The sequence below is a fragment of the Helianthus annuus genome, chromosome 2 (assembly GCF_002127325.2).
Source record: "Helianthus annuus cultivar XRQ/B chromosome 2, HanXRQr2.0-SUNRISE, whole genome shotgun sequence".
Lineage (NCBI taxonomy): Eukaryota > Viridiplantae > Streptophyta > Magnoliopsida > Asterales > Asteraceae > Helianthus > Helianthus annuus.
This window is the reverse complement of record NC_035434.2, coordinates 166,362,840-166,377,921: the sequence shown is the minus strand read 5'-3', so window position 1 is coordinate 166,377,921 and position 15,082 is coordinate 166,362,840. Positions and strand designations below refer to the sequence as shown.

General features: G+C 39.0%; 1 protein-coding gene across 1 annotated transcript in view; it reads right to left on the bottom strand.

Annotated features, from left to right (window-relative positions):
- Positions 1-2,020: 2,020 nt before the first annotated feature.
- The window catches only part of LOC110899912 (UDP-sugar pyrophosphorylase-like), a 36,192-nt gene continuing 23,130 nt past the window's right edge, over positions 2,021-15,082 (bottom strand). Inside the window, exon 6 of the mRNA XM_022146802.2 lies at positions 2,021-2,167. Coding sequence (XP_022002494.1) covers positions 2,021-2,167 — 147 coding nt within the window. The remainder of the gene's footprint in view (positions 2,168-15,082) is intronic.

Sequence of the window (15,082 nt, the reverse complement as noted above, 5' to 3'; positions counted from 1 at the left end):
AGCCTCGAAAAGGCAGATTTAAAATTTTATTAAATTTACAATCGATGAAACTTTTAACTAGTTCCGGAGTTTAAGAACAAGTTTCTAGTAATGGTCATCGTACTGATGATATCACAAAGGATGTTAAACTAATGGTCATCGTACTGATGATATCAGTCATTATCGCATTTATTCGTATAGGCGGCGAGGCTTTTGTATAGCCCTATACCTTGGACAGGGAACCATAATGGTCACATATGTCCTTGTCTCAAATGGAAAATATAATATAGCCCGTAGGCGAAACATCACTGCGAACGTTAAGTATGATTATCATGTTGATGATATTAGTCATGATCGCGTTGATCATATAGACTATTAGGTTTGGGTATAACCCACCACTTTGAACAGGGGACCATAAAGGTCACAATTGTCATTGTCTTATCGACAATTGAGTAAAGTATAGCCCGTAGGCACTTCATCACTAGGGATGTTTGTCACACCCCAAAATACCACATGCAGGAACCCCCGTGAGGCGTGTGACGTACCAGGATCTAGCCACCAATCACATTGAACTCATAGGTAAGTTTAAATAAAACTTTCATTTATAAACATTAAGTATTACAATGTTACATATAATTCACAGTGTACAGCGGAAGCATAATTCATTCGTTAAGTGTTGATGACCTCTAATAAATTTATTAAACCTAAAACGTAAATGAGAATAACTTATTGTGTGGAGTGGGCCACCTTAGGTGTCAAATGTATAATTAGGCCGCACCCTAGTTTTATTTTATTAGATAGTATAAATGTATGGATATGGATTTGTGTCAAAGATATCAACTATAGCCCACATACTTAAAGATCATGTAATCTGTAGACAACCCGCGTAACCCAGTTATGTGAACGAGTCAAGTTGGCGGATTATATATATAAATGGGCTATAATCTAGTTGGAAAATGCTATAAATGGGTTGGTCCTTGTGTTGTCCTTGTGTTGTTCTAACTTTTGAGCGGCTCAGACCCATGAAGCCAAAGTAAAGCTTCACGAATTAAAAAGCCCAACCAAACTATATATGTTGCATGAGATGGGTTCTTAAGCTGGGTAACATATCAAATGCAAACCCTAACAACCATCACCCCATCAAGATATTTGGTCGACAATCAGCCCCACTCTTCGAAGTCCCTTCTCCATTGGGAACTTATCTTTTATGCTTAGATCATACATCATCGGGTAAGTATGTTTCTAATGATTTCGTTTCCGTCTGATCATGATTGATTGCATGAGATGTGGTATTAGTGTATATATATACAGTTAATTGTTTTTTTTTTCTGAAAACCGAAAGTAGTGGGTTGGTTATTGTTATCAATATTTCCATACCCGCCATAACCAAACCGAACCGACATATAGTAAGATCTTTGTTAGAATTTATGGGTTATATCATATCGTTTTGGTTGAACGCTTGTTTGAATTTATGAATAATATTATATCGTTTAGTTTGAATATTCGATAATAATCAGTATTAATATTATATATGTACTTTTTTAACATCATGTAATATACTAATATATAGAAATGTGTAATAACAATTTAGTCCATGGTCAAAAAAAATTGTGCTTTTTTAAGCTAGGCCTAAAATTCACAGTTAACAGACCCCATAACCGATCCACAAAAACCTTCAAAACCGATTAACCGAAACCACCATAGCTGATCGGTTATGGTGATGATTTTCCATTAACCAACATCGCGGTTATGGCTATGGTTTTGTGCAAAAACCAATCCATGCACACCCCTAATATGAACTGAGATAACCACCACAAGTGGCCTAGTGGTGGAGTGACTTGGGTTCTCCAATGGAGACCTAAGTGCAATTCCCATTAGTGCCACTTTGGTGGCCACCGACACCCGCTTTAAAGCCGGACAACATGTTTCTTACCCCTCTTTGATGGCTATGGGTATTTTCCGCCAGGGATCCTTGTCGGGTGGTGAACTGGGAAGGGAGATCCCTTCCGTGGTCAGGGGTACCGTGCAACTACCCTTTTTTTTAATATGAACTGAGATAACAAAATGTACCATCTGCATGAGTGAGTCTTGTAATGCCTCCAATAGCTTCTTTAGCTTTGCGAGGAACCGAAAGAGAATTAACATGATACTCTTTAGTGGCGCTAACTCCTAAAGCTGCAGGAATTGCCTGAAAAGGTAAATTTATATCAGAATCATCTTGTGACGGAAAAATATAAAGTACACGGATGGTCCCTGTGGATTTGGTCCCTAGCTTTTGTAACGTATTTAGTCCCCAAATAACAAATTTGAAGGTTTTAACATGTCTAAGTTAGGGGCTAGATGCGTTACAAAGTGCAAACCACAGGGACCGTCCATGTGCCTTTGGTCAAAGTTGGGGACGAAATGCGTTACAAAGTGCAAACCACAGGGACCATCTGTATACTTTTTGAAAGTTAGGGACCAAATCTAAAGTTTTGGTCAACCACAGGGACCATCCTGTGTACTTTACTCAAAAGTCAAAACTATATAAGAAATTTGTTCTAATGGACTGAATAGAAGTCCATCTGTATCTTGGAAAACAGTACCCATCTCAAACCAGCATCTTTCCTGAAAAAAAAATAGTTATACATGACAAAACAGTTATGAGATAGACAACTTTTTTAATTATATATATAAAAAACGATCAAATAAGAGTACATACCATTCTTTAAGAAGACCACTTGAATAGAGAAGTGAATGAACATCACCATGACCATGAGGTTTTGTCTAATAAAAAAAGGTTTGGACTATCCGGACACCCTCTGCGCCTATTTTCACACTTTTTGTGCCCTAGACGCCTCGTATAGGGCTATACGAGGCGTCTAAGCACTGAATTCAAGGGGGTCTCAGAGGGTGTCAGTCACAAAGTTTAAGAAAACCTATACGAAGAGTACAGCCATATACGAGGCGTCTTAGGCTTGGGTTTTTTCTTTGGCTGAAATAAGGGTTGTTTTGGTGGGTTTTGGTTTGGTTTTTTTGATAGTTTTTGAAGATGTGTTTTTTGGTTGAAAATTTTTTTGGTTTTAAAAAACGTTTTGTTTTTTTTTTTTACACTATAAAAAAGTTATTGTTTTTTAAAAATCAACTATTTTAAAAATCGGCTCTTTAAATATATTATATCGATTAAATATTATAATGTTTTTAACATTTTACTTTTTTAAATATTATTCTTCCGATTAAAATTTTATCTCGTTCAAATATTGTTTCCGTATTATATTCAGGGGATATATTGTTTCCGTATTATATTCAAAACATATTTTGTTTCCGTATTATCTCAATTTAAGACAACAGTCATTAAGTAACCGAATAACTGAAAACAAACATAAATATGACATATATAAGATAACTTTGTACGTCCATAACAAAAATATATAAGATAAGTTTGTACATCCATAATAAAAATAAAAACAACAACAGGTCTATGCATCCAAATCCAAATCCGAATCCGAATCCTGATGCTGCTGTTACGGCTGTTGCTGATGTGCTGCTCGAGCCGGTGGAAGCGGTATCGGGGGTAATCCCTCTCTCTCTCTCTCGTCTATCCTGCTTGGCCCGTACCAGCCACCCTACCAAATCGATGAGCCTGTCAAGCTCGGCTCGTACATCCGGATGTAGCGCAGCTCCTGGGGCATGACCTGGAATAACGTGACGTGGAAACTGAGGCGCCCCGGGAGGTGGCGGTGGCTGTGGCACCACTGCACCGTCTACATCCTCCGGAGGGTCCTCCACGGGCACTGCATCAGCAGGATCTGGCGGAGGATAGACGGGCTCGAACTGCTCTGGTAGGGGCTCCTCTCTCCATATGCCCCCGTCGTGGTCTTTAAACCGCGGGCCAACGGGGAACCTCTTGAGCAGCTTCATCCCCCACATCGACTGAAAACCCATCCGCGTCAGCATGACTGGCGGCGTCCGTAGATGTGGATCCTGGTGCAGTACGAGGCCCAATGAATGGGCAATGACGGTCACGTACGCCCCGCCATACAAAAATTCGCGCTCCTGCTGGTGATGGGCGGAGGCGTAGTACTGGGCTAGACCGTGTGCTAGTGCGCACGGCCTCCTGTACAACAAACAATAAAAGAAAAAAAGATCTGTGGACGTACACCACTCACGGCTGTAGTCGCGCGCTGCAATAGAAGTAGCGAGCATATGGTGCATATACCTGCAGATAGTGTTAGCGAAATACAGAAACAGATATTAATAAACAATACACATAATCACAATAATTGCCGTAATAAACGTACGTACCTGTACAGTGGGTCCCTAACAAACCACACCCTCCCCTTCGACTTTTCGTGCTCCCAATGATTTTCCCCCGCAATCACCTGCCAAAACCCTAAAAGAGTGGGTCTGTCAACCACCACTAGCCCCGCTGTGTAAATCTCAGTTTCGATCTCCCCCTGCATGTATAAACCACAATGCACCATAAACTCTGCTAGCGTCATCGAACGTAAAACGCCAGCGAGCCCGAAAGAAACCTCAGGCGGAGGGGGAGCATCTGGGTGCGGAAGCGGCACTGGGACCCCAGGAGGGTGAAATGTGAATAATGAAAGGAACTCGACCAGCAGCTCCCTGTAGCTCGGCGTGTGCGCCAAATCAAAAAGACGATGCCACGGCGAATCGACAGGTATAAACCGACGCACTCTAGCCATCTCACCAATCGCATGTATCGCATCCTAGTCGATCGTTGAATGCGATCCAATGTGCATCCTCCTAAGCTTCTGGCAATGACGGGCGGCATCGGTGCCTTCGGGAAACTCTAGATACGGGTGGCCCTGCAGCGTATCCGGAGGCGGTAGCCGTCTCCGTCTTGGACCCTGCTGAATCGGCTGACCCCCCGGAGGTGCCCCATCAAGCTCTAACTGAATGTCACCGTCCTCCATAATCAATCTGCAAATAAATACCGTATACGTATAAAAACAATAATAATAATAATAATAATAATAATAATAATAATAATAATAATAATATAAAAAAATAATAACATTAATAATACTAATAAATGATAATAATAATAATAATAATAACAATAATAAATAATAATAATAATAATAATAATAACAATAATAATAATAATAATAATAATAATAATAAAGTTAAATAATAATAATAATATTAAATAACAACAATAATAATTAAAAAAATACAGTGCCTCGTATCTGCCTCGTATAGAGGTATACGGGGCGTCCTGTTCTACCATCTTCATCTTCAACCTCAACCCAAAAACCTCAAACCCAACAAAACCTAAACTACGGGAAAACCTACGGTCTAAAGGCAAAAACGAGGCTAAACTACGGGAAGAAATACGTACCAGGGATGCCTCAAATCTTCGAAAATACAGTCCAAATACGTATCCGGGGCGTATAAACAATAAAAATAATAATAATAATAACAATAATAATAATAATAACAATAATAATAATAACAATAATAATAATAATTAAAAAAAATACAGTGCCTCGTATCTGCCTCGTATAGAGGTATACGGGGCGTCCTGTTCTACCATCTTCATCTTCAACCTCAACCCAAAAACCTCAAACCCAACAAAACCTAAACTACGGGAAAACCTACGGTCTAAAGCCAAAAACGAGGCTAAACTACGGGAAGAAATACGTACCAGGGATGCCTCAAATCTTCGAAAATACAGTCCAAATACGTATCCGGGGCGTATAAACCTCTGTGCACCGTATATGCGTGTGTATTTTGTTTTGGGTGATAATGTGGGTCGTCTAGGTCTTCCCCCCATATACGAGGCATAGACGCCTCGTATAAAGCTAGAGACCCGTCTGTGCTTTTTGTTAAATGACCATTTTGCCCCTGTAAATCCCCTAGTATAGGCTTTAATCAGGGGCAAAATGGTAATTAACCAACCTAAAAAGATATTTCTGGAATGGTTAATTACCATTTTACCCCTGACTAAGGCCTATACTGAGGGCTTTATAGGGGTAAAATGGTAATTTAATAAAGATATTTTTAATAATTAAAAAAGAAAAAGGGAAACAGTTGCCGCCCAATATGTATTGGTCGTATAGACCTATACGCGTCGTTTAGGGTGGTAAATTACCTTTAAGCCCCTGTTGATGGCCTATACTGGGGTCTTTAAAGGGGTGTATTGGTAATTAAATAAAAGATTTTCAAAATTCAAATTAAAAAAAAAATGTTGCCGCCCATATAGACTACCCGTCCAGGCCTATACGAGGCGTACATTTCTGATAAATTCAAATTTTGAAATTCAAATTTTCAAAATTCAGATTTTCAAAATTCAAATTTTAATAATCCCGCTCTTAAGGACGACCCATACCGCTCTATACGAGGAGTCTGGTCATGCTAAAATGACCTTTTAGTCCCTGATTTAAGCCTAGAATGGGGGCATATCAGGGGCAGAATGGTCTTTTGACCAATTATATACGATGCGTCTAGATATATACGAGGCGTATATTTGTAATTTTTTTAAAAAATTTACAAATAAACTGTTTTAATCAATTCTAAATATAAAAAAATTATATAAATTTTTATAAAAATGTTATTAACCTGTTTTAATCAATTCTAATTATAGAAAAATGATAGAAATTATAAAAAAAATTATAGAAATTGTAGAAAATTATAGGAATTAATACAAAAAAATACTATTAATTACAAAAAATACTATTAATTACAAAAATCATTCTTCCGTATCACTATTGATGTAATTAAGACCGGGGTTTGATCTTAGCGGTGTCACACCCCTAATTTCCACGTGTCACCGGTGGGCCCGGTGGGGGATTAATATGACGTAGTTGATATCATCATAGTCAAACAACACAAATTATAATGCACAGCGGAAGCAAAGATAGATTTATTTCAACTTAAATTATTGTAATATTCAAATATCACAAAATGTCAAAATAGAATCCACAGGCAGAATCAAACAAAAAGGAAACTTCATTTCAACAGACTTCATGCATCCTAAGCTTGCGAGACTTCTATGGATGCTTAAGGAGTAACCAGCCTATTACGCGTAGTACCTGCACTTAGTCTTTTTGGAAAATACGTCAGTTTACACTGGTAAATACAATTCAACTGACTCATTTTGAAAATGTTTAAAATTGATTTAAATGCCCGTAGCATAAAACTTTTTATAACTTGGGATAATTATTTGCTTAATAATCTTGTAAAAGAATTACATGTTTATTCTGCGTTCGGTAGCCCGGGTCGTGCCGGGTTAAAGATTAATAGACACACCACTTAATATCATTCCGCCGCGAGACTTCTCTCGTACCGACGATTATACATGTTGTACTGCACTACGGGTGTACGCCTACACCCGAGTACTAAGGTCGTGGCCACTCTTTGAGTGATGCCAAGGATATCCGGGACATGGTCATTAAACTCCCAAAGGCGTTAAACAAACAAAACAGCATTTTTAAACGGGTCACTTGACTGCACATAACCACAGACCGGTTAAGGTCAATTACCGTACCCCAAGCCCGTATAGGGAAAATAAGTTAAACGTATTTACCTGAGCAAAGTATAAACCAAATATAACGAGTGCACGTAGCTTTTACTGGGCTCCTATATCTGAAAATTAAGGTTTTAATAACCTATTAGAATCCTAACGGGTCTTAAGCTTAGACCGGTTAGTTAAAAAGAAAGATTACGGTTTTAAACGCACAATAAGGCGAAGACCGTTATAGAATGTGGTTTTGACCCAACAAGTTTGCACACTTGTTGAATATGAGTAATACTATCACATTTTGGATTTTGAGACCGAAAAGATATGGTTTGACCCGTTTCGGCTAAAATGGCCAAACTAGTCACGTAAGCCGATCCGAACGTGTATAAAGCGTAACGAGTAACCATAAGAGTCAAATACAAGTTTCTGAAGTCAATATGCTTAAAATATGTTGTGATATCAGAATGATACCTTCCATTATGCCCCAAATGATTTTAAATCAAAACTATGCCTCATAAGGGTGTTTTGGTCATTTTATAAGGTGTAAAAGGGTTAAAATAATAACCTGAGTTACAGGTCTGAGTAAATTAGTAAATATGCTTAATTTACTAAGTTATAACAGTAGGGTATCAAATCTATGTGAAATTTATTATCTTTAACCTTGTTATGCACCGTAGGGGCATTTTGGTAATTTCACATGTGCTTAAAAGGTCAATTCTGGAAATTCTGAGTTCAAAACATTTGCCTACTGTTTAAAATATAAAAATTCACTAATTACATCAGTAGATTCAATCCCTTAAGCTTAATAAGGTTCTAGAGTACACTTATGCGCTAAAAATGCCTAAAAAGGCGATTTGGTGCCATTTCCGGGTTTTCTGTAAAAAGCTGATAATTTTTATATTCCAGAAGGCTCAAAGTAATTTATTTATCATAACAAATCAGTAGAAATTGGTTTGAGACCAAAAGGATTTGTAAAACTCATTTTATGGCTAAAAAGGGTAAAACCGGCATAAACCGAATTAATCTTAGAACACTAAGTTATGCTCAGCCTAAAAATAATAAAAATTACCAAAAATCCCAAAATATTATTTTATAACAGTGGGTAAAAAGTTTGGTATAAAAATTTGGGTTTTGATAGGCTATATGTAATTTACGCCATTTAATTAGTAAAGAAGCAGTATACGCGCGCTTTGCAGGCGGCGCATAAGTGACTGGTGCGGCTTGGCAGTGTGGTTGATGTTGCGGTTGCTGAGCTGGAACTGCTTGAAGGGGAGCGATGGTAGTAACAGCACAGTTCTTGTTTGCATTCTTCCTCTTGCGACGAGAGGACTTGGATGATGATGATTAAGGGGCAGCAGTGGCGGTTTCAGCGGTGGCGGCAGTGGTAGCTTGATGCAAAGATTTCGAGGCTTTGTCCCAGACACCAGCCTCGACACGCTTGTCGTTGATTTCAGCGGCAAGCAGATAGGTCTTCTCGATTGCTGCTGGTTTAGCGGCCTGGACAAAGTCTGCAACACAATCCGGAAGGGCTCGGATATACTTCTTGATTGTCATGTCTGGGGTCTTGACTTGGTCAGGACAGATGATACTGAGCTGCTTGAAGCGAGCAGTCAGAGCTGCGTTTTCTCCATCCTTCTCGTCGTTTCCGCATTTGTTCCTCTCGGCAGTCCACCAGTCTAGTGCGCGGGACTAGAAGACGCAGTAGCGTTCAGAGTGCGGAGATTCTCGAGACATCCACTCTGGCGCAGAGTGACTTCGATGGAATCAAACCATTGAAACATAGCCGTCGGGCCATCTTCGCCAGTAAACTCCTTTGGACCACAAGCTTTGAACTGCTTGAAGCTAAAAGCAGTCTTCGGTGCATCTGTTCGAGACTCTTCAGACGATTTGCTAACGTTCTCGTTTAGCTCGCTGACGATCTGAGGAATCACTTTAACGACTTGGGAAGCGACGAGAGAGGCGAGTCGCTTGTCAGCTAGCTTTCGTTTCATGGCACGAGAGCGATGGGATCCAGTAGACGACATTGTCTGCAACAGACATCGTCACAGGACTCAGACACAGTAAAATCGAATCTCACCTCACACGCCTAGTAGTACTAACGCTCAGGAACACGAACAAGTACACAAACATATAGTCACATAGGCACGTATTTACAGAATTCACATAAGCACGTAGGCACATAAGGCACGTAGAACACATAGAAGCACATAGATGCAGTCAGAATACAGAAACCTATCATTCAAAGTCCGTGCGCGTTTGAGAATAGCGATTGCGATTGGTTATGATGTTCCGATTGGTTTCTTCTTCTTCTTCCCAGACTTGAAAACATGCACTCTGATACCACTGTTGGTCAGAACCCTTGATGAACACTAATAGACACAATGATAGAACAATAGAATTCTGAAAGAGCGATTAATATTGAATATGATTGTGATAATACAAGTGATTCTGATTACTATAATTGAAACAAACAAACCCTATATATACTAAACGAACTCGTGCGGTTGTAGAGACGTGTCTCTTCACGAACGGTTGTAACTCTTGAACTTGTGGATAAGATTGAAAGATGAAGAGGCGTGTCTCTTGATCAAACGTCGCGTCTTGTTGAAGTCCCTGTGATGTTACCGCCAATCTGAAGGGGTGCGTCCTCAGGAGATGTTGATCCCTTTAGTTTGTAGGTTTAAAACTTCTATTTTTTCGCATCTGGCCCTTGTACTTCCATAACTAATCTAGTTCTAATATCTAACTATTAGCTAATTACTAAACAACCCTCGTACTTTAGGATGTGAGGGATTAGAACTTCATATCATTCATAGGGTAATAAACCGCAATGTGTTGGTCCAACAATTTACGGATCCTTTGGCAACAGGCTTCAAGGTAAGGCATAAAAGCAACGGTGAGGTTGGTAAGCTCATGTTGCAGTGCTTGTGCCTGAGACGCTTTGTTGTTAACAAACACACACTTAACCTGTTGCCAAGCCTCGTAGGCAATTGATTCATCGGTCAAAACCCGCATAGCAGATAGTCAGAAAGTGTCCTATAGATCCATTGGAGAGCAACCACATCGATTTTCTCCCATGGCAATAATTCTGAAAAGGCTTCATCTGGGGCCGGCGAACCATCGATGTGCACATCATACCCTTTCACATGTAGCATAAAAAGCTTTACCCAAGAAGAATAGGAGACCTTAACACATCAAGAATGCACACCTTATGTTGAATGCTCGTGACGTGTAGACCGGGTAAAGTGGTTGTTGTTTGGGATCGGTTGGGGTACTGCTTTGGGGGTCAACTTTGTCACCATTTTAGAATGATACCATGAAGATTTAAAGCCTATAAATAATTACAAAAATGAGAGAGAAATTAGGAACTAACTATGGAAATACCTCACATATGAAGGATGATAAATTAATTTAACAAACATAAACTCATATATACAAGTGACAACTAACAAACATTTGTAACTGCCAATGTAGAGAGGGTAGGTCCAGGTAACCTGGGCAAGGAGAGTATTTTGCGTTATATGGTGCAAACCAGAGGAAAATAAAATATGTCGTTCAAAAAAAACATTAAGTGAAAGTTCAAAAACATTCAAACAATTTTATTGAAAACAATCGATCTTGGAAACAAGACGGTCTACAATTGTTCATTTGCATACAAGTGTAACGATCTTGTTATCAAGATCTAAAAATGTATGTAAAGGATGAGTTAAAGTTCCTCTTCTTGTTTGTAAAACCATGTGTAATGGAAGGGTAAACCACATAATAAGGACTCGATGACAATGACGAGTGATCTACGATATTATGTAGTTGTTCACCATACTGAACATTAAATGCATAACCATTGTTTTCTTTTTCTTTTTAAATTTAGACAACAATTTATAAAACGAAAATGAAATATAACAAAAAAAAGTTTTATAAATTTAAAATACGGAAATAGAAAAGCGAAAATAAACAACAAAAGACGGAAATAAAAAAAAACAACTACATAATATCGTAGGTCACTCGTTGTCGTCATCGAGTCCGTGTTTGTTTTTAATTTGTTGGCGCAAGTTCAATTGTAACTCTCGTTGCGGTTCCGAAGCCGTTATTGGTTGGTCTAATATTTCAAGGTCAATAGCCTTTTGTCTATGCTTTTTAAGTTGGAGACGTCCTTGTCTCTCTTCGTCTTGTTTTAGGCGTCTCTCCAAACGTTGTCGCCCAATGTCCGTTCGCGCTTGTAGTCTTTCATTAATCTCTAAAAGCGCTCGCTGTAGAGATCTTGTAACCTGGAATAATTTTTTTTTGTGACCCGCTTCTCCTATCGGCCGACCGTGGGAGGTCGACAAATTCGGGCAATTCGTCTTCATCGTCTTCATTGTCAGACTTGTTTAAATCAATGTTCACCCGACCGTCTGACGATTAGCTCGCATTTGGGGTAGACGAAGAAGACCTTGATTTCTTTGACGACCTAGTGTTCATGAGCAACAGGACCATGTGCCATTTAGTACTTTTCCTCAAAAGATCCCATGGTTTAAGATATGGGAAAGGTCCTTTCCTTCTTTGGTATTCAACCAACGTATTTTGTTGCACCATAGCATCGCCTTGACCACTATCTCTAGCACTCCACATTCTAGTGTAGATTGCGTTGTAGTCGGAGACTTTCGTCCTTATGTCCCGCCACTTACTTGTAATTTGGTCTTTCATACTATAGTCTTCTTTTTTTATTTCGTCGAAAAAAAATTCATAATCTGCGCCCAAAATGTATTTTCCTTTTGATAGTTCGCTACACGTTAAAAAAAATATATATTTGAATATTTTTTATATAATGGAAAAAAAACCGAAATAATATATGCATACCAACTTTTGGGTCCTCGGCTATGTCAAGCCAAGAACGCGCCAAAGCGAACTCCTCAACCAACGTCCACGCCGTATGCAATCTCCTAACCGTCGTGCCCTCCAAATCATTTTTCTTTGATGAAGACCTTGCGGCTTTGTGACGGACCCGCCTTGTCGGGTGGCGTCTCCGGCACCACCTTGAGTTGTGATTCGGGAATATGGTAGTTTGGCGACATTTGTTGTGGAGGTTGTTGAAAACCCAGTACATCATGTTGATAGCCAAACGTGCTCATCGGCATGTTAGCCATCATGTTAAATAATATGTAGTTGTCGTTGTTCTCATAGAAGTCGGGATTGGTCGTCATTTGATTTGGTGGATTTGAGAAACTTGACGCATTAAAATGGTCCATGCCTTGACGGGGTAGACGGAACGAGGGGTTAAAGACGTTACCATACGGAAACATCTTATAAAATTTTTGATAGAAATGATACAGATGTAGAAGAGATAGGGAGTGTTTGTGTTACAAAATATAGAAATAATGGGTATTTATAGTATTTTTTAATTTAAAAGATTGTTTTATTTATTTAATAAAAACGGTAATAATTTTTTGATTGTCGCAATGTCAACGTGTGATTTAAACCACATGGGCCGGACCACATGCAAGACCACGAGAAGGATGGGTGGTGTTTCCCCTCGTGGTTCACCCATTCCACGAGTATTTCATATGCCACTACGGGTGTCGTAAGTCAAAAATAAAGAACCAACTTGATTCATAGGAGCACCAATTTAAATTAGAGACATATAAGATTCTGAAATGCACATCAGACATACATCAACCTTTATAAAAAACCAACAATATTAAAAGAAGATCGTCTGCACTAGTTCATCTACATAATTTATATAAAACCAAAAGAAGATTGTCTGCACTAGTTCATCTGCATAAAAGCGTAATAACCTTGCTTTCAGCAACTGACACCCTATACATTTACCACGAGTTTGATGTATAATTAAGGTTCTTTTTCTTGCTTACAACTCAGGAATAAAGAACCAATTTCGTTCATACGAGTAAATAATCCAACTTCTGATAAAGGCAAAACAAATTGAATCTTAACTTACCCTATTTCCTCCTTTTGCAAAAGGGGCGCTCATGGGTACCTACCCTAGCCCCAATCAATCAACACCCGCCATGTCAGATTTGACACAAAATATTCATTAGACCATGCGTAGTCGTTTGTCGAATAATGCCCCCACCCTAGGGCGTTTTCTGCCATGTGGCAGTCCAGTCAGTCAGCATGGGGCATTATTGGGCGTATTTGCAAAAGTGGCGTAGTGGGAATAATGCCCAATAACGCCCTTCCATTAATTACACATTTTTTTTTAAATTAAATAATGCCATAATGCCCCATTGGTCAGACAACCATTGCCACAAGCCCCTTCAGCATGTTTCAAAAAACGCCTTGGGCCTTTTTTTGTCGAATATCGCCCCAAAACGCCCGGGTGTAATGGTATAGGGGCGTGTTCCGGCGTTTTTTTTTTTGAAATTTTTTTAAAACAAACGCCCCATTACGGGCGGTCTTAGCTAGTAAGTAGTGGGGGCACACTACCAATGCCATAAACTATATATTCTTTTAATATTAATAAAATCAAATACCCAACCAATCACAAGCCACCAACAAATCTCATAGTCAACAACACCCACCTTGAACAAACGCCTTTCTCATGGGGTACCTCTCCTGGCTAACCGAACCCGCCTTGTAGTACTAAGACATAGATTGATCAAGTACCTTAGCTTTTCTAAATGGATCGACAAAAGCTTGACAACCCAATTTCTACTAAATTTCTATTCAGTTTTGTTCCCATTTGTCTACAAAGTTAATAAGCTCTAACTCTCTCTTTTTTTCCTTTGTGACATATTTGCAGGGAAAGAACTTGGAGCACTTGAAGATTCATCTCACTGATATTAAATTCGCCACAAATAATTTTTCCGAGACATGCATAATAAGATATGATGAGCTCTATACTTGTTACAGAGCAGAACTCGAGAATTTTTATAAGCAAAATCCTGTAGTTGTAAAACGCTTCTCTTATAGACATGGATTGAAAAGAGAGAAAGAATTTGCTACAGAAATTGAAGTTCTTACCCGTGCTAAGCATCCCAACATAGTTACTCTACTTGGGTTTTGTGTTGAAAGTTCTGAGATGATCATTGTCATTGACAATCTTTCTAATGGATTTCTTGGTGATTATTTTCTAAACTACTACAAGCTTCGTCTTTTGACATGGGAAAAACGTTTGAAAATATGCATTGATGTTGGACATGCTTTGAACTACGTTCACTCTGGAATGGAAGACCAAAAGATGATAATTAACCGTGATATATGTTGTCGCAACATTGGGTTGGACGAGAACTGGACCGCAAAGATTGTCAATTTTTATGTCTCTGTGTTCCTGCATCCAAATCAAGTAGGCCTAGATCCCTGTTCCGAAGTGAGAGGTAGGCCTTATTACATAGATCCAGAATACAAGAAGACTTCTAAGTTACAAAGAGAATCAGATGTTTATAGTTTTGGAGTAGTTTTGTTCGAAATTCTATGTGGGAATTTAGCCTGTCACCCGGTTTACAGAAGGGGGGACGACGACGGGTTGGCATCTATAGCAAGACGGAGGTTGAGCACGGGAACACTACAAGACATGATAGATCCTACACTATATACAGAAACCAGTGAAAATAATGTTATTCTAAAGAAAGGACCGAACAAGGATTCTTTGCACATATTTATTAACATTGCAAATCATTGTCTGGCAAAAACTCAAATCCA